Raw genomic sequence first — 21,365 nt, forward strand, 5'->3', positions numbered from 1 at the left:
CTCAGGGAAGCTGAAGCAGCTGGAGCCCCAGGCAGCTCCTTAAAGGGCCCGCACACAGACTTATCGGACTCTCTCCCTCTAAGCTTGGAGGGGAGGCAGCTCGAGGGGCACCAGAGACATACAGGGAAGAACTGAACTGTTTGGCACTGGAGTGAGGGCTGGAGAGGGGGCTTTCTCCAGGACAAACGTGCTGTCAGAGGCCTTTGTTCCTTTGGTGAGCCCTTCCCTGGGGCGGCAGACAGCCGCCATATCTGGGACTCCAGCAACCTGGCTCACACTGGTAGCCCCGCCCTGGTGACTCCCTGAGGCCCCGCCCCATCCAACTTTCAGGGCCACCCAAGCTGTTGCCACTTGCTTAACCATAGATAGGATTGGCCTGTCTTGGATCCTGCTTCAGGTTTTTCCTAAATTCTTTCAAACGAGCAGCATTTGGTCTCAGCTAGCCCCATACCGCTCGTTAAGTAATACACAGAAACAAACACAGGGAGGCAGCCAAAATGAGGAGACAAAGAAACAGATCTCAAATGAAAGAACAGAACAAAACTCCAAGAAAAGAACTAAGCGAAAGGGAGATAAGCAACCTAACAGATGCTGAGTTCAAAATACTGCTTATAAGGATGCTCAGTGAACTTAGTGAGAATCTCAGTGAACTTAGGGAGGGCCTCAAGAGCATAAAAAAGGACCAGTCAGAAATTATGGATGCTCAGTCAGAATTGAAGGAGGCACTAACTGAAATAAAGAATAATTTACACAGATTCAATAGTAGAGTACGTAAATCCAAGAAGCAAACCATTGATTTGGAACATAAGGAAGTAAAAAACGCCCAATCAGAACAGCAAAAAGAAAAAAGAAGCCAAAAAAATGAGGACAGTGTAAGGAGCCTCTGGGACAACTTCAGGCGTGCCAACATTCATTCGCATCTTGGGGGTGCCAGAAGGAGAAGAGCGAGAACAAGAAATCAAAAACCTGTTTGATACAATAATGGCAGAAAACTTTCCTAACCTGGTGAAGGAAACATACAAGTCCAGGAAGCACAGAGAGTCCCAAACAAGATGAACCCCAAGAGGCCCACACCAAGACACATCATCACCAAAATGCAAACGGTTCAAGACAAAGAGAGAATCTTAAAAGCAGCAAGAGAAAGGCAGTTAGTTACCTACAAGGGAGATCCCATAGGCTGTCAGCTGATTTCTCTAAAGAAACTTTGCAGGCCAGAAGGGAGTGGCAAGAAATATTCAGAGTGATGAAAAGCAAGAACCTACAACCAAGATTACTCTATCCTGCAAAGCTGTCATTTAGAATCGATGGCCATATAAAAAGTTTCCCAGAGACGAAAAAGTTAAAGGAGTTCATCACCACCAAACCGTTATTATATGAAATGATGAAGGGTCTTTTTGAAGAAAAAGATAAAATATATGAACAAACAAAATGGCAATGAATACATATCTATCAACAATGGAATCTACAAACAAAATGAATAGGTAGAACAGAAACATTCTCAAAGATACAGAGAACATTTTGTTGGTTGCCAGATGGGAGGGGGTTGGGGGAATGGGTGAAAAAGGTGAAGGGATTAAGAAGTACAAATTCATTGCAAGACTGACAAACCTCAAAGGGAAAGGGGTTGAGGGGGGTGGGAAGAAATAAACCAAAGAACTTATATGCATAACCAATGGACACAGACAATATTGTGGGAAAAAGCGGGAGGGGGGCGGGAGTGAAGAGGAGGGGGGTCAATGGGGGAAAAATGTGGAACATCTGTAATACATTTTACACTCAACAATAAAGATTAAAAAAATAAAAAAAATAAATAAAAACAACCTTAATGTCCATGAAAAAAAAAAAAGCTTCTGCACAACAAAAGAATCAACAAAATAAAAAGGGAACCCAATATATGGAAGAACATATTTGCCAATGATACATGTAATAAGCGGTAATTTTCAATATATAAAGAACTTATACAACTCAACATCTGGAAGATAAACAATCCAATTAAAAAATGGGCAAAGAGCCCGGCTGGTGTGGCTCAGTGGGTGAGCACTGACCCATGTACCAAGAGGTCACAGGTTTGATTCCTGGTCAGGGCACATGCCCAGGTTGTGGGACGAATCCCCGGGGGGGGGGGGGGCATGCAGGAGGGTGCCAATTGATGTTCTCTCTTACTGATGTTTCTATCTCTCCCTCTCCCTCTCCCTCTCCCTCTCTCTAACATCAATAAAGAAAAAAAAAGGTCTTAAAAAAAAAAAGGGGCAAAGAACCTAAACTTCTCTAAAGAGGACATACAGGCTTGGCCAGTTTGCTCAGTGGTTAGAGCACTGGCCCATGAACTGAAGTGTCATGGGTTCAATTCCCGGTAAAAGGCATGTGTATCTGGGTTGCAGGTTCACTATCTGGCCCTGGTTGGGGTTGTACTGGAGGCAACCAACTGATGTGTGTCTCTATTTTTTTTTTTATCCTCACCTGAGGACATTTTTTTTGCATTTAACTTCAGATAGAGCAGGAAGGAGAGAGGGAGGAAGAGAGAGAGAGAAAGAGAGAAACATTGATGTGAAAGACACATTGACTGGTTGCCACCTGCACGACCCCAACTGGAGCCGGGGACAAACCGCAACCGAGGTATGGCCCTTAGCAGGAACCGAACCCAGGACTCTCTGGTCCGCAGGCCAATACTCTATACCTGCTGAGCCAAACCGGCCAGGGTTCACATCAATGTTTCTCTCTCTCATTATTTCTCTCCTTCCCTCCATTCCTCTCTCTCTAAAAGAATCAATGAAAAAATATTCCCAGGTGGGGATTAACAAAAAAAGTAAAAGAAAGGACATACAGATAGCCAATAGACATATAAAAGAACGCTCAGCCTGGTTGGTGTAGCTCATTTGGCTGAGTGCTGTCCCATGCACCAAGAGGTTGCTGGTTTAGTTCCCAGTCAGGGCACATACTCAGGTTGAGGGCTCAATACCCAGTAGGGAGTGTGCAGTAGGCAGCTAATTGATGTTTCTAGCTCTCTTTCCCTCCCTTTCTAAAATCAATAAAAACATATATTTTTAAAAGTGCTCAATGCTGTCCTGGCTGGTTTGGCTCAGCGGTTGGAGCGTCAGCCTGTGGACTGGAGAGCCCGGGGTTTGGTTCCCGCTGAGGGCGTGTGCCTCGGTTATAGTTTGTCCCTGGCCCTGGTTGGGGTCGTGTGGGTGGTGGCCACTTGGTGTGTCTCTCTCGCGTTGGTATTTCTTTCTCTCTCTTTCTCCCTCTCTCCCTTCCGCTCTCTCTGAAGATAAATGCAGGAATGTCCTTGGTTGAGGATAAAAAAACAACAAAAAAAAAGTGCTCAATGTTAGCAATCATCACAGAGATGCAAATTAAAACTACAATTAAATATCACCTCACGCCAGTATGGCTACCATCAATAAATCAACAAATAAGTGCTGGCAAGAATGTGGAGAAAAGGGAACCCTAATGCACTTTTGGTGGGAATGCAGAATGGTGCAGGCACTGTGGAAAAACAGTATAAAGTTTCCTCAAAAAATTAAAAATGTTCCCTGGCTGGTTTGGTTCAGCTGTTGAGTGTTGGCCTGCAGACTGGAGAGTCCCAGGTTCGGTTCCCGCTAGGGGCACGTACCATAAAAAAAAAAAAATGTAACTGTCTGCCCTGGCCGGTTTGGCTCAGCAGTTAGAGCGTCAGCCCGCGGTCCAGAGAGACCCAGGTTCAGTTCCTGCTAAGGGCACATACCTCGGTTGCAGTTTGTCCCCGGCCCTGGTTGGGTCGTGCAGGTGGCAGCCACTCGATGTGTACCTTTCACGTGGATGTTTCTCTCTCTCTCTCTCCCTCCCGCTCTATCTGAACAAAAAATAAAAAAAATGTCCTTGGGTGAGGATTAAAAAAAAAAATTAAAAAAAAAAATGCAACTGTCTTTTGATCCAGGGATCCCACTTCTGGGAATATAACTTAAGAATCCCAAAACAGACTTCTGGTCAAGATGGTGCTGCAGGTAAACGCAGTATTTGCCTCCTCCCACAACCACATCAAAATTATAACTGCCCTGGCCGGTTTGGCTCAGCGGTTAGAGCGTCGGACTGCGGTCCGGAGAGATCCGGGTTCGGTTCCCGCTAAGGGCATGTACCTTGGTTGCGGTTTGTCCCCGGCCCTGGTTGGGTCGTGTGGGTGGCAACCACTCGATGTGTCGCTTTCATGTCGATGTTTCTCTCTCTCTCTCTCCCTCTCACTCTATCTGAACAAAATATCGAAAAATGTCCTCGGATGAGGATAAAAAAAAAAAAAAAAAAAAAAAAAAAAATTATAACTAAACTACAGAACCACCATCATTCAGAACTGCCTGAAATCGAGCTGAATGGAAGTCCTATTACTACAAAATTAAAGAAGCCACATCAAGACTTCTAGGAGGGCCAGAGGTGGGGATGGGCTGGTCCCAAACCCATGTATGGTGGATAAAAATCAGGAGGGATACCTCAGCTGTGAAGGTCCTCCCTGAGGAGTGAGGGGTCCCCGTCTTACACCAAGCTCCCCAGCTCAGGGTTCTAGTGCCAGGAAGAGAAGTCCCCATAACTTCTGGCTGTAAAACCAGCGGAAATTGAGGCTCAGGGAGGCTGAGGCTGCTGGAGTCCCAGCAGTTCCTCTAAAAGGGCCCGTGCATGGACTCAGACTCGCACCCTCCTGGCCCCGACATGGAGGAGGCAACTTAAAAGGCACCAGAGACATACAGGGAAGAACTGAGTTGTTTGGCATCAGGGCAAGAGCTGGAGAGGCAGCTTTCTCCGGGACAGACTTGCTGGTGGAGGCTATTGTTCCTTTGGTGAGCCCTTCCCCCATGGGGCAGGCAGACAGGCCCAATATCTGGGACTCCAGCAACCCTGTTCACTGTTTCCCTGGCCCTGGCGATTCCCTGAGGCCCTGCCTCACCCAAGCTGTTTCCAGTGGCTTTAACGTAGGATTGGCCTGTCCTGGCTCCTGCTTCAGATTTTCCTAAATTCTCTCAAGCAAGCAGCATCTGGCCTCAGGGAGCCCCATACCTCTTGCTAAGTGGTCCCAGGCCTGGCACTAGAAGCAGCCAGCCTTGGTTCACAGCTTGGCTTTCTCTGGGCATCTCCAGGCCCAGCAGAAGCAGCAGCCATCTGTAGCTCACTCTGTAACTTATGCCTGGTGGCCCCAGGTAGAACACAGGCGGTGGCTGACCTTGCCCCAGAGCCAGTACACCCAGTGGACAGCTTCAGACCATGTCAAAGCACCACCACTCAACCACCTCTACAAGCGACACACTTAAGGAGTGGACTCAGTGGGACCAGAGCCCTGCTAAAGTAAGAAACTTGGCAGGCCAGAAGGGAGTTGCAAGAAATATTTAAAGTAATGAAAAGCAAGGACCTACAACCAAGATTACTCTATCCTGTAAAGCAACCATTTAGAATCGATGGACACATAAAGAGTTTCATCATCACCAAACCAGTATTATATGAAATGTCGAAGGGTCTTCTTGAAGAAGATAAAAAGTATGAATAAAATGACAATAAATACATATCTATCAACAATTGACTTTACAAACAAAATGAACAAGCAGAACAGAAACAGACTCATAAATACAGAGAACTTTTTGTTGGTTGCCAGATAAGAGGGGGTTCGGGGGATGGGCAGAAAAGGTGAATAAAAGTAAAAATTGGGAAAAAGGGAAGGGGGGCGAGAAGAGATAAATCAAAGAATGTATATGCATATATGCATAACTAATGGACACAGACAATATTGTGTGGAAGGCAGAAGGGGGGTGGGAACAGGGAGGAGGGGGCCAATGGGGGGTATATTTGTAATACATTCAACAATAAACATAAGTTAAAAAAAATATAAGAATCTCAAAACACCCATCAGAAAGAATATATGCACCCTTATTATGTTCATAGCAGCGTGTTTTACAATAGCCAAGATTTGGAAACAGCTCAAGTGCCTACCAGTAGATGAGTGGATAAAAAAGCTGTGTACATTTACAAAATGAAATATTAAGTGGCTATAAAAAGAAAAAACTCTTACCCCTTTGTGACAACATGGATGGACCTGGGGATTATTATGCTAAGCAAAATAAACCCGTCAGAGAAAGACAAATACATGATTTCACTTATATGTGGAATCTAATGAACAAAATAAACTGACGAACAAAATAGCACCAGAGGCATGAAGCATGGATACATAGCACAGACTGACAGATATCAGAGGGGAGGTGGGTGGAAGGAACTGGATGAAAGAAGGTAAAGAGACTAGCCAAAGAATATATATGGATAGCCCATGGACACAGACAACAGTGTGACGAAGATTGGGGCGGGGGGTGAGTGAAGGTGGACAGAAGGGAGGACACCTGTAACAGTGTTAACAACACCAAAAAGACATATAGTGGCTGAATGGATAACAAAACAAGAGTTTTACATATGCTGTTTACTAGAGACTCAGTTCAGATTGAGATACACATAGACTAAAAGTAAAGGGATGAAGAAAAGATATTTCATAAAAATGGAGAAAAACTAAAAGTTGGGTTAGCAAGACTTACACTAGAAGAAACCCAAAACACTAAATCGAAAAGACATATACATTCATATGTTTATTGCAGCATTATCTACAATAACCAAGATATGGAAGTAACCTAAATGTCTATAACAGATGAATAAAGAAGTGATGTACATATACAATGAAATATGATTCAGCCATTAAAGAATGAAATCTAGACATCTGCAACAACATGAATCAACCTAGAAGATATTATGCTAAGTGATATAAGATAGACAGAAAAAAGACAAATGCCCTATAATTTCATTTATATGAGGAATGTAAAAAACAAACAAGCAGAACAGAAACACACATAGATACAGAGAACATTTTGATGGTTGCCAGAGAGGATAGGGGTTGGGGGGATGAGAGAAAAAGGTAAAGGAATTTAGAAGTACAAATTGGTAGTTACAGAACAGTCCCAGGTGCCCTGGCTGGTGTGGCTCAGTTGGCTGGGTGTCATCTGTGCACTGAAAGGTAACCGGTTCAATTCCAGTCAGGGCACATGTCCAGGTTTCAGGCTCGATTCCCAGAAGGGGGTGTGCAGAAGGCAGCTGATCCACTGATATTTCCCTCCTACATTAATGCTTCTCTCTCTCTCTTCCTCTCTCTGTAAAACTCAATAAAAAAAAAATTATTTAATTAAAAATTTTTTTTGTTTTGTTTTTTCTTTTTCCTTTTATTTTCTAAAAAAAAATGTTTTTAAAAAAAGAACAGTCAAGGGGATATAAAATATAGCATAGGAAACATAGCCAATAAAATTGTAATAACGATATGGTGTCAGATGGGTACTAGACTGAATGAGGTTATCACTTTGTAAGTTATATAAATGTCTAATCATGGGGCTGTATAAATGAAACTAATATAATATTGTATGTCAAATGTAATTTAGAAATTTTAAAAAATACAATCGTGCCCTGACCAGTGTTCTCAGTGGTTAGAGCGTTGGCCTTTGAACTGACTGGTCTTGGTTACAGGTTCCACCCTCAGCATCGGTTTGGGCATATGCAGGAGGCAACCAATTGATGTATCTCTCTCACATCAATTTTTCTCTTTTTCTCTCTCTCTCCCCCTCCCTTCCACTCTCTCTAAATAATCAATGGAAAAAATATCCTTGGGTGAAGATTAACAACAACAAAAATTCCACAATCATGAAATCTGTGAATCATGATGGTATAAATTTTCATTTCTAATCTTAATACACCCCTCCCCCCCTTTCTTATTGCATTGGTTAGGATACCCAATACAAAGTGAAACATAGGTGGTGATAGTGAACATCTTAAAGTTTTATTTTAAATAGATTACCTTTGGCAGACCGAGTTAATTTTCTTTTATTCCTTGGTTGCTGAGAGGTTTTATTATGAATAACAGAATTCTGTCAAATGCTTTTAGTGCCTTTAAGGTGGTATGAGCCTTGGCCAGTTTGGCTCTGTGGTTAAAGCATCTGCCCCCAGGCCAATGAGTTGCGGGCTCAATTCAGGTCAAGGGCATACCTTGGTTTCGGTTCATCCCTGGCCCTGGCCAGGTTGTGCAGGAAGCAACCAGTCGATGTGGCTCTATCATATTGATGTCTCCCCCCCACACACACTCTATCTGATGATGGATGAAAAAATATCCTTGGGCCCTGGCCAGTTTGGCTCAGCAGTTGAGCACTGGCCTGTGGACCAGAAAGTCCTGGGTTCAGTTGCTACTAGGGGCACGTACTACCAAAAAAAAAAAAAAAAAAAAAATCCTCGGGTGAGGAATAATAAAAAAAAGTGATATATGATTTTTTGCTTTTATTCTCTTAATGTAGTATATTACACTGATTTGTTGTTGTTTTTTAATTGTTTTTCTTTAGAGAAAGAGGAAGGGAGAGGAAGAGAGAAACATCGATGAGAGAGAACATCAACTGGCCGCCTCCTGCATGCCCCACACTGGGGGTTTGGCCCACAACCTGGGTAAGTGCCCTGACCAGGAATCGAACTGGCGACATCTTGGTGCATGGGTCAACCCTCAACCATTGAGCCACACTGGCCGGGCTTGACTTGTTTTTTTTAACACTCACCTGAAGATATGTTTAGAGAGAGGAAGGGAGACAGAGAAACATCGATATGAGAGAGAAACATCAATTGGTTGCCTCCTGTTTGCTCCCTAACTAGGGGTCAAACCTGCAACCTAGGTATGTACCCAGAGATGGAATCAAACCCAAACCCTTTGGTGTACAGGATGATGCTCCAACCAACTGAGCCACCAGTCAGGACGACATTGATTTTTTTTTTCTTTTTGTTAAACTTCACCCAAGGATATTTTTTCCATTGAATTTTAGAGAAAGAAGAAGGGAGAGAGGGAAGGAGAGGGAGAGGGGAACATTGATGTGAGAGATACACTGATTGGTTGCCTTCCACACCCAATGTAATTGAACCTGCAACCCAAGTAAATGCCCTTGGCTGGGAATCAAACTTGTGACCCTTTTTGATCCTCAGACTGACACTCTAAATATTGAGCCACACCAGCCAGGGCTATATGACATTTTTTTTTTTTTTTTTTTTTTTTTTTTTATCCTCACCCGAGGACATTTTTCCATCTTTTGTTCAGGTAGAGTGGGAGGGAGAGAGAGGAGAGAAACATCGATGTGAAGGGACACATCGAGTGGCTGCCACCCGCACGACCAACCAGGGCCGGGGACAAACTGCAACCGAGGTACATGCCCTTAGCGGGAACCGAACCCGGATCTCTCAGGACCGCAGGCCGACGCTTTAACCGCTGAGCCAAACCGGCCAGGGCGATATATGACATTTTTAAAAAAATACGTTTTTATTGTCCAACTGGTGTGGCTCAGTGGATTGAGCATTGTCCCATGGATTGAGGGATTCCGGTTTGATGCCAGGTCAGGGCACATGCCCAGATTGCAGGCGAGATCCCCAGTGGGGGGAAATGCAAGAGGCAACTGATCGATGTTTCTCTGTCACATCAATGTTTCTATTGATTTCAGAGAAAAAGGAAGGGAGGGGGCAAGGGGAGAGAGAGAGAGAGAGATGTGAGAAACATCAATGAAAGGAACATTGATTGGCTGCCTCCTGCATGTCCCCTATTGGGCATGTGCCCTGACTTGGAATCAAACCTGCAACCTCTTGGTGCATGGGATGATCCTCAGCCAACTGAGCCTTTCTGACCAGGACAATATTGACATTTTAACAATATTAAATCTTCTAATCAATGAACATGGGATGTTTATATTCATTTTTGTTGTCTTTGATTTCTTTCAACAATATTTTATAGTTTTCATTGTACAATCCTTTCACTTTACTGGTTAATTTCCTAGGTATTTTATTCTTTTTTGGTGCTAATGTAAATGGAATAGTTTTTGTAATTTTCTTTTCAGGTTACTTGTGTATAGAAATTCAGCTGAGTTTTGCGTGTTGACTTTGTATCCTGCTACTTTGCGGGATTTATTGATGAGACCTAAAAGTTTCTTTATGTAGTCTTTAATATTTTCTACATTTAAGATCTTATCATCTGCAATCAGAGATAACTTTACTTCTCCCTTTCAAAACTGGATGCCTTTTATATCTTTTTCTTGTGTTATTTGGCTGCAACTTCCAACACTAAGTTGAATAGGAGTGGTGAAACTGGGCATCTGTGTCATGTTCCTGATCTTAGAGGAAAAGTTTTCACCACTATTATATTTGCTGTGGGTAGTTCCTTTCCATTCCTATTTTATTGAGTGTTATTATCATGAAAAGGGTTCTGTAGCCCTGGCCAGTTTGGCTCAGCAGTTAAGTCAGCCCACAGACCAATGAGTCACGGGTTTGATTCTGGTCAAGGGCAGGTACCTCAGTTACGGTTCATCTCCTGCCCTGGTTTGGTCATGTGGGAGGCAACCAGCTGTTTCTCTCTCACATCGATGTTTCTCTCTCCCCCTCTATCTGATGATACATATAAAAATATCCTCACATGAGGATTAAAAAAAAAAAGGGTTTTATATATATTTTGGACATTAACCCCTTACTAGATATGTGATTTGCAAACCTTTTCTCCTAGCCTGTAGTTTGCCTTTTTTCTTGATGGTTTCCTTTGCTATAGAGTAGCTTACATGTGATGTGTAGCCCCACTTGTTTATTTTTGCTTTTGTTGCCTTTGCTTCTGGTGTCAATCCCAAAAATCAATGCCATGATTGATGTCAAGGAGATTACACCTTGTTTTCTTCTAAAGGTTTTATAGTTTCAGTTATAATGTTCATACCTTTAATCCATTTTGAATTCCATTTTGTTATAAGATAATGGCCCAATGGTACTCTTTTGCAAGTGGGTGTCCAGTTTTCCCATTTACTGAAGAGACTCTCCTTTCCCAAACCTATATTCTTGGCTCTTTGGTTGTAAATTAATTAACCATACATGTGTGGGTTGACTTCTGGGCTATTATGTTTCATTCATCTATGTGTCTGTTTTTATGCCAATATTACATTGTTTTGATTACTAGTTTTGTAATATAGTTTTAAATCAGGAAGCAATGACACTTCTAGCTTTTTCTTTCTCAAGATTGGTTTTGTTATTTGGGGTATTTGTGGTTCCATACAAATGTTAGGATTGTCTGTTCTACTTCTGTGAAAAATACCTCTGAAATTTTGATTTTTATTGTACTGAATTTGTAGATTGCTTTAGGTAGTACGAACACTTTAACAATGTTTAGTCTTCCAGTCTATGAGCACAGAATATTTGTTTATTTACTGTGGCTTCTTCACCTTCTTTCATTAATGTTTTGTAGTTTTAGTATAAAGGAGTTTCACCTCCTTGGTTAAATTTATTCCTAGGCATTTTATTTATTTATTTTATCCTCACCCGAGGACATTTTTCCATTTTTTGTTCATATAGAGTGGGGGGGTGGGGGGAGAGAGAGAGAGAGAGAGAGAGAGAGAGAGAGAGAGAGAGAGAGAAAGAAACATCGACGTGAAAGGGACACATCAAGTGGCTGCCACCCGCATGACCAACCAGGGCCGGGGACAAACTGCAACCAAGGTACGTGCCCTTAGTGGGAACCAACCCGGGTCTCTATGGACTGCAGGCTGACGCTATAACCGCTGAGCAAAACCGGCCAGGGCCATTTTATTCTTTTTGATGCTATTGCAAATAAGATTGTTTTCTTAATTTCTCTTTCTGATAGTTATGAGGTATAGAAATGCAACTGAGTTCTGTATTTAGATTTTGTATTCTACAACTTCAATAAATTCATTTATTAGTCTAACAGTTTTGGTGGAGTCTTCAGGGTTTTCTCTGTATACTATCACGTCACCCACAAATAGAGATAGTTTTATTTCTTCCTTTCTGATTTCAATGCCTTTTACTTCTTTTTATTGCCTAACTGTTCTGGCTGTGATTTCCAATATTATGTTAAATAAAAGTAGCAAGAGTGGGTATATTTATCTTGTTGTTGACCTTATAGGAAAAGCTTTTAATCTTTTACCATTAGGTATAATGTCAGTGGTAGGTTTGTCCTTTATTATGCTGAGGTACATTCCCTTAAACCTACTTTGTTGAGATTTTTAAAAAAATCATAAATCAATGTTGAATTTCATTATCTGTCTGGATTGGAGAGTTTAATCCATTTACCTATTAATTGATACTGATGAGGGAATTCCTTGTGATTGTGCTACTTGTTTTCTATATGCCCTATAGTTTTTTTTATCCCTCACTGCCTGTATTCCTTTTCTACAGTGAACAGCTGAATTTTTTGTAGTGAAATGTTTAAATTTTCTCTATTTATTTTTGAATATGACTATAGTTATTGTCTTTGTGGTTACTATGAAGATCATTTTAACATCCTACAGTGGTAACACTGTAATTTCAACTTATGAAAACTCTGTTCCTTTATAGCTGTCTTTACCTCTTTTGGGTGTTGATGTCACAAAATTACATCTTTATACATTGTGAGCACAAAAATATAAACTAATAATTCTTAAAAATTTTTTTTTCTTTATTGATTTGAGAGAGAGGAAGAGAGAGAGAGATAGAAACATCGATGAGAGAGAACATCGATTGGTTGCCTCCTGCATGCTCCCCACTGAGGAGTTGGCCCACAACCTGGGCATGTGTCCTGACCAGGAATCGAACTGGTAAACTCTTGGTGTATGGGTTGACGCTCAATTGCTGGGCCATGCCGATGGGACTAAACTAAAAATTCTTTTTTTCATCCTCACCCAAGGACACTTTTGCATTTATCTTTAGATAGAGCGGGAGGGAGAGAAGGAGGAAGAGAGAGAGAGAAACATCAATGTGAGAGAGACACATTGACTGTTTGCCACCCACACAACCCCAACTGGGGCTGGAGACAAACTGCAACTGAGGTACGTGCCCTTAGTGGGAACCGAACCTGGGACTCTCCGGTCCGCGGACAGACACTCTTAACTGCTGAGGCAAACCGGCCAGGGCTAAAATTCTTTTAAATGCACTGGAGTTAGACACTAAAGTTACTATAATACTAGTTTTTACACAAATTGCTTTAAATGTGTTCAGTCTTTTAAATCATGTAGAAAATACAAAGAATAGTTACAAACCATTTGCCTATGTATTTATCTTAATTGAGCCCTGGCCGTTTTGGCTCAGCAGTTGGAGCATTGGCCTGCAGTCCAGAGAGACCAGGGTTTGGTTCTCGCTAGGGGCATGTACCTTGGTTGCAGTTTGTCCCTGGCCCCAGTTGGGGTCGTGTGGGAGGCAGCCACTTGATGTATCCCTTTCATGTTAACGTTTCTCTCTCTCTCTCTCCCTCCCACTCTATCTGAACAAAAAATGGGAAAATGTCCTCGGGTGGGGATAAAAAAAAATATATATCTTAATTGAAATCTTTATTTCTCAATTTTGCTTCAAAATACTATCTAGTGTCCTTTCATCATTTCATCTTGCAGGGCTCCCTTGAACATTTCTTGCAGGGCAGGTCTAGTTGTCATGAACTCTCTCAGCTTCTGTTTATCTGGAAATGCCCTGATTTCTTACTGTCTCTCTTTTTTTAATCCCCACTCGAGGATATTTTTCCATTTATCTTCAGATAGAGAGGGAGGGAGAGAGAAACACTGACGTGAGAGAGACACCATCGACTGAGAGAGACATCAACTGGTTGCCTCCTGCACAACCCTGACCAGGGCTGGGGATGAACCGGAACTGAGGTATGTGCCCTGAGAAGAACTGAACCCATGATTCATTGGTCTGTGGACCGACGCTCTAACCACTAAGTCAATCTGGCCAGGGCTTACTGTCTTTTTTAAAAAATTGAATTTATTGAGGCGATGTTGGTAAATAAAATTATATAGGTTTCAGGTATACAATTCTATAATACATTATCTGTATATTATTGTAGTGTGTTCACCACCCCAAGTCAAGTTCTTCCTTTCTTGAAGGACAGTTATGCCAGATATAGCCATCTTGAATGACAGTTTTTATCTTTTAGCAATTTGAATATATTGGCCCACCATCTTCAGGTGGCCGGAGTTTCTGATAACAAATTTGCAAATTTTCCTATCGAGGTATGTGGTGATTTGCTTGTCTCTTGCTTTCAAGATTTATGTGGCATTGAGTTCATCCTGGAGTGGCTGAGCTTACCAGATGTTTATATTCATGTCTCTCATCAAATTTGGGAAGTTTTCAACCATTACTTCTTCAAATATTCTGTTTCTTTCTCTGTTCTACTCTGAAACACCCATGATGTATATATATTGGTCTGTCTGATGATGTCACAGAAGTTTCTGAGGGTCTATTCTCTTTTCTTCAATCTTTTCTTTCCGTTTCTCAGGCCAGATTATTTGCATTATCCTATTGCTGAAATCTCTGACTGAATTCCTCTAGTGAAGTTTTCATTTTAATTATTGTACTTTTCAGTTCTAGAATTTCTTTTTAGGCTTTCTCTTTACTGATCTTTCCATTTTGTTCACATAATTTTTTTTTATTATTATTAAAAAAAAGTTTTTTTCTTTATTTTAAAGAGAAGAAGAGAGACAGAAACATTGATGAGAGAGCACATCGACTGGCCATCTCCTGCATGCCTCCTACTGGGGATTTGGCCCACAACCCGGGCATGTGCCGTGCCCTGGCCAGGAATCAAACCGGCGACCTCTTGGTACATGGGTTGATGCTCAACCACTGAGTCACACCAGCCGGGCTGTTTTCACAATTTCTTTCTACACATCTTTTTTTTCCTTTTTCTTCAATTTTATAATTTATCTTAACCCGAGGACATTTTTGCATTTATCTTCAGATAGAGCAGGAGGGAGAGAGGAAGGAAGAGGGAGAAACATCGACGTGAGAGAGACATCGAGTGGTTGCCACCCACACAGCTCCAACTGGGGGGGGGGATGAACCGTAACTGAAGTACATGCCCTTGAACCCATGACTCTTTGGTCCGCTGGCTGATGCTCTAACTGCTGAGCCAAACGGGCCAGGGCTGTCATTAAGTTTTTTTTAGGGATAGATTCTGTTGAGTTATTATTTTTCCTTTGAATGGGCCATAGTTTCCTATTTCTTTGTATTCCTTTTAATTTTAAGTTCAACACTGAACATTTTAATCTAATTATGTGGTAACTCTAGAAATCAGATTCTTTCACTTCTCTGAGTTTGCTATTCTTCTCTGTGCCAAGGATCAGACTGAGGTATAAACTCAGTGACTTCTTATATCTTTTTTGAAACTTTCCTTGGATATGTGCATTCAGTTTGCATTTCCTCCATACATTTTAAAAAAATGTTTTCATTGATTTTTTTAGAGCGAGAGGAAGGGAGAGATAGAAATCGATGCGAGACAGAAACATCAATTAGCTGCCTTCTGCAAGCCCCTACTGGGGATTGAGCCCACAACCTGGGCATGTGCCCTGACCGGGAATTGAACCAGGACCTCTTAGTCCATGGGACCATGCTCAATCCACTGAATCACACTGACTGGGCCATGCAGTTTTTTAAATGTCCTAGTCTTCAATGTCTAGCTCCCAAAACAGAAAAAAAAAGCAAAAAATGAAAGGGGGAAGAGCCCTGGCCAGTTTGGCTCAGCAGTTAGAGTGTTGGCCCACAGACCAACACCAAATACCAAAGAGTCGCAGGTTTGATTCCAGTCAAGGGCACATACCTTGGTTTTGGTTCAGTCCCCAGCCCTGGTTGGGGTCGTATGCGAGGCAACCAATCGATGTGTCTCTTTCACATTGATGTTTCTGTTTTGCTACCCACCCCTCCCTTACACTTTATCTGAAGATAAATGAAAAAATATCCTTGGGTGAGGTTTTTTAAAAAAGGGGGTGGGGTGGGGCAGGAGAGGGCACTGGCCCTTTAAATTTCCTGAAAGTCACTTCAGCTGAGGGACAGAGGTTTGTAACAATGGTGTGGTGGCAGGCACAACAATGGCTGCCTGCCTCTTTTGCACCTGTGATCAGAAGTAGCAATCAACAATCAGAGGACAGATCCCCAATATTTAGAAGATAGTATCCTTTTCACCCACCCAAGCTTCTGCAAGCTGTGTGCAAGCTGCTCCAGGAATGCTTGTACAGCTGCCTGCCATATGGCTGGGGGTGGATGATGGGTAGCTGCTATAGTTTTAAGAGTGCAAACTGACTGAAACAAACTCTGTGATTTACCATTTAAGCCTTCCCCTGGAAGATGTAAGCCTTCAACCTACTCAAGAATCCCAAAATCATTACATCAGATTTCATTACATCAGACAGATTCTGCTAGTGTAATTGTCTAAGAGGAGATAGATTTCTGGTGCTTCCTATGCCACCATCCTCCTAGAATCCTCTCCAATCTTCTTTATTGTTTTTTACATGTAATTTTTTTCCTTCTCATTTGGATTCTATTTCACCTGTTTTTATATCTTATGGTGAGAAATCTAGTGGGCATATGCTAAATGAACTGATAGGAGAAAAATCATGTAACACAGTATCTAGGACATAGTAAGCAGTCAATAAATACTAGATATTATATATATAAATATACATTTATATATATTTATATTTATATAAAATTTTCTGGGCATAAATAGTTAAGATGAAGTGAAGAAATAGCAGAAGCTTATTCCCTGCTTGGAGGATCTGGTATAATAGGGAAATGCCTGAGCTGCTTTGTGCAAGCTGACTGACATTGTGGAAAGATCAATCTCTGGATGCACTCAATGCCTTCTGCTCTGTGGGATTCTTGGTTTCACGTTTCCCAGCTTCCTTACCATTTCTGCATTTCGCAGTTTGGGTCACAGCTGTGGTTGATGAATCGAGCCTCATTTCCCATGCGATAACTGTCAATCACCATCCCACTATCCAGGTTCAGACAATAGTGGTCACTGTGATTATGATATTGCTCAATCATCCTGTTCCTGAAAAGGAAGAGAAAGATGACTGAAAGCACTTAATGATTAAATTTCAAGTAAATTTCAAGTCTTCCCTTTTCAATCCTAACCTGGTAACTTTATGATTTTACTGAGTATCATCAATTACCTGAACTCCTGTTCACTGACAACCTCCCCTAAGTATTCAATGATGAACTGCCCAGCTTTTAGGGGTTCTTTGGTTCTGATTCCCCAGCCTTTTTCCTCAGCTCGAAATCGCTCCAGACATTGCACCCACTCATGCCTCTGTATCCTCTGGTTACAGCACTGCTCACCACAGGGGCAAGTGTTGGGGGAACACTCAGCAAAGATCATTCTAGAAAGAAAAGTAAAAATTGTATGTCAATTAACATTATATATGCCTCCAAATACCCATTTTAGGTTTTATAGGAATTCTTAATATGAATACATAAAATTATTTTAACAAGGTAATAATATATAACTTCAAAAATTAACAATACAAAATTTCCAGTCAAGATGCAAACACCAAATGCTCCTTGTAAATTATTAAGCTAATTGTCCACTTAGTATCCTGGGTAAGAGTTATCTTTTTCAGCTCTGTGCTAAAAATAAATTAACTGCAACTCACAGATAAATTAATAGTTTCATGATTATACTGCATGCTTATAGAAGTAGCCATTTTCAGATTTAAAAAAAATTGTGGTAAAATACACACAAAATTTACCATCATAACCATTTTTAAGTGTAAAGATCAGTATATTTACATTATTTTTTAAAAATAGGAATTCATATTTCATTAGTGTAAATGACATTTCCATATTGGAAAAAACATTTGAGGTCTATATAACTAGCTAAACCTATAATCTGGAGTGAATAAACAAGTAAAAAATTCTGAACGCAGTAGATGAAAGTTGTTATATATATGTCTTCTCACTGCTTTCCTTTTTAAATTTCTAGATCTTTAGTAGAAGCCATTTAGTGTTGTTTTATAATTTGGAACCTTAGTACAGCTATTTAGCATGAACAGGAGAGGACCAAGAATATAATGGTAAATCAAAATATAATATTATGTTTATAATCATAACTTACAGATCTTGTAAAAAACGTATTGAACACTTTACAAGTTAAAGTACTTTCAGAGTTATTTGATTTATTCTTCAAAAAAAATATTACCCTTGCCCTAGCCAGTTTGCTCAGTGGTTAGAGCGTCATTTGGCGGACTAGAGACCTGGGTTTGGTTCCCGCTAAGGGCATGTACCTCGGTTGCAGTTTGTTTCCAGCCCCGATTCTGGTTGTGCGGGTGGCAACTAGTCGATGTGTGTCTCTCACATTGATGATTCACTCTCTCTCCTCTTCCCTCTCTCCCTCCTGCTCTATCTGAAGATAAACGCAAAAATGTCCTTTGGTGAGTATAAAAATAAATAAAAAAATAAATATTGCCCTGGCCGGTTTGGCTCAGCGGTTAGAGCGTCGGCCTGCGGTACAGAGAGACCCGGGTACGGTTCCCGCTAAGGGCACGTACCTCGGTTGCAGTTTGTCCCTGGCCCTGGTTGGTCGTGCGGGTGGCAGCCACTCGATGTGTCCCTTCACGTCGATGTTTCTCTCTCTCTCTCCCTCCCACTCTATCTGTACAAAAAATGGAAAAATAGCCTCGGGTGAGGATAAAAAAAAAAAATATTACCCTTATCTAAAGGGCAAACAGTACAGTGTCAAATCACACAAATGAGCAGTGAGCAGAGAAATTACCCACTGGATTATTCTTCAATTTAAGACAATCAGCTTAACTTGTGAAAAAGACACTGGCTTGCTGTTAAATTTACCACCTTTATTCTTTCTTTTGCTGGCTTCTTTGCTGCAAGAATACTGTTGAACACCTCTCCTGAAAAATGCCCTTTATGTGGGCTTTCTTGATCTTTTATGATAATGGATTTCCCCCCTCTCCTCCAATAACAACTTTTGTCTTTTTACTTATACAGGAAGCCTTTTTTCCTGTGTTCCTTCCATAACACGTTCCTTGTTTGTCTTTCCTATAGAAGGCTCATTTATTTTCATGGTTTCAATTATAACCGCCTATTCATAATATCCCATACTTATATTTTCATTATACTACATAACACACACAACAATACAATTTAGGTGGATAAAATAACTAAAATATAAGTACAGCAGAATGCTGATAGGAAAGAGACTTCAATTTTTAAAAATTTCTGCCAAAGAACAATCATTCAGAGGTTGCTAAAAATTTCTGGTTTCTAGAGTTGAAGGCACTGAAATATATTCCATATGTTTTGATAAATAACCAAGATAAGCCCTTTAATTATATAAAAATTGAAACATATTTTTATACATTGTATATGAAAAACAAAACTATAAATTTACCAAAATCTGAAAGTAGATGCTGCAAACTAAGATATGAAGACTTTGATTTAGCAATATAAATTGTCATTAACTTTAGCCAGATAATGTCCTTAAAAACTAAAGTATCTGTCCCTTCTAAATATAGATCTAGACCGGAATCTCTTTCCCTCTCATGGTGAGATTTAAGGTTAAATAGTCATTAGAAAATGTACTGCTGTGACTGACATAATTAAATATGGAGGTCAGACCATTCCTTGTTAGTGGTGGTAAGTTTTTTTTTTTTTTTAACCCAAGGACATTTTTCCATTTTTTGTTCAGATAGAGTGGGAGAGAGAAACAGGAAGAGAGAAACATCGAGTGGCTGCCTCCCACACTACCCAACCAGGGCCGGGGACAAACTACAACCGAGGCATGTGCCCTTAGCAGGAACCGAACCTGGGTCTCTGTACTGCAGGCCAACGCCCTAACCGCTGAGCCAAACCAGCCAGGGCGGTGGCAAGTTTTTACTTAAACAAAATGAATATTCCTACCATGAACTGTGCCAGGTTACCAGGGTGGAGGATGATCCTTACCTTTTGGGACCAAGAATTTGAGAACCTAGGTCTTTTCTGGAGCGAAATATGAAAGCTTCTATAGATTCTTATTGGTGAGCAAGTAAAAATGAACTGCTATCAACAAAGGAGCACAAACAGGATCTAATAGGAAGTTAGACAGGGACCCTGATGTTAAGTTTAGGGCTTGTTATCTCAAAATAATCAGTGCAAGTGGCATTATATGTCTCATCAGAGAATGTACTTTTATCTTTCCCTAAGTATTTGGTTTTGTTATACACACTGTCTATCCTTGTATTGAACTGAGAGAGTCGGCTCTGTACATGCTGTATATATTTAAGAAAACATCTACCGAGTAACACATTTTATTTTTTCTTAGGTATTTTTGCATTTATCACATTCATTATCACATCATTCATTAGATGCATAACTATGTAGTGATTATATTCTCATTATATAAAGTTGGCAGCATTGTATCTGAGTATTTGCTTTTTCTTTGTCTTTTTTGTTAATCCTCACCCAAGGATATTGTTTTATTGATTTTTAGACAGAGTGGAAGGGAGGGAGGGAGAAATATTGATGTGAGAAAGACCCATTGATTGGTTGCCTCCTGCATGACCCTAACCAGGGCTGGGGATCGAACCTGCAACCCAGGTACATGTCCTTGACCAGAATCAAACACATGACCCTTTTGGTCTGCAGGCCGAAGCTCTAACTGCTGAGACAAACCAGCCAGAGCTGTTTGTTTTTTCTTACTTGGGGGTATTTTTTTGAAGAAAGGCAACACAATGAGAATAACTATGACACACACACTAACAAAAATGATATAAGACAACCAATGTAATTATGTAAAGGTTAATATCTAAATTTCAAAATAATTTTTTTACAATCTTTATTGTTGAAAGTATTACAGATGTCCCACCTTTTTTCCTCCCATTGACATCCTCCTCCCCTCCTAGTCCTGCCTTCAGTGAATTGTTGTTTGTGTCCATTGGTTATGCATATACAAATTCCAATTTTTAAGTGATTAAAAGATTAGTTATTCAATAAGCAGTGTGGTATAGTGAAAAAAACATGGCTTTCTTTTCACACAAATGTGGGTTCAAATTCTATCTCTGTCACTTCAGTATTGTGTAATGTGGAACAATTTACTATCCAAATTCTAGGTTCCTTCATCTATAAAATTTAAAACTACTGCCTGGCCAGTGTGGCTCAGTAAATTGAGTGTCAGTCCCATGGACTGAGAGGTCCCAATTTGATTCCCTGACAGGGCACATGCCTGGGTTTCAGGCTCATTCCCCAGTAGGGGGCGTGCAGGAGGCAGCGAATTGATGTATCTCTCACATCAGTGTTTCTGTCTCTCTCTCCCTTTCTCTCTCAAAAGAAATCAATAAAAACATATTTAAAAACAAAAACAAAAAAACTATTACCTACCTCACTGGTCTATTTGAGAAAGATAGGAACTAACCAATGAAACCGCAGCTATACTAGGGTAATTTCATAGACAATAAAATATTGCATGAAAAAACCACAGTAGCCCTGGCCGGTGGCTTAGTTGGAACATTGTCCTGTACACCCAAAAGGTTTTGGGTTCAATTCAGGGTGCGTATGGGAGGCAATGATCGATGTTTCTC

General features: G+C 40.8%; 1 protein-coding gene across 4 annotated transcripts in view; it reads right to left on the minus strand.

Moving 5' to 3' along the window:
- ASH1L (ASH1 like histone lysine methyltransferase) overlaps positions 1 to 21,365 on the minus strand; it is a 233,625-nt gene that overhangs the window by 29,229 nt on the left and 183,031 nt on the right. For all 4 annotated transcript variants that reach the window (XM_036272123.1, XM_036272122.1, XM_036272120.1 and 1 more), the window contains 2 exons: positions 16,971 to 17,177; positions 16,703 to 16,849 (listed from right to left, as the gene is read on the minus strand). In XM_036272123.1, coding sequence (XP_036128016.1) covers positions 16,703 to 16,849; positions 16,971 to 17,177 — 354 coding nt within the window. The remainder of the gene's footprint in view (positions 1 to 16,702; positions 16,850 to 16,970; positions 17,178 to 21,365) is intronic.

The sequence above is a fragment of the Molossus molossus genome, unplaced genomic scaffold (genome assembly GCF_014108415.1).
Source record: "Molossus molossus isolate mMolMol1 unplaced genomic scaffold, mMolMol1.p scaffold_m16_p_20, whole genome shotgun sequence".
Lineage (NCBI taxonomy): Eukaryota > Metazoa > Chordata > Mammalia > Chiroptera > Molossidae > Molossus > Molossus molossus.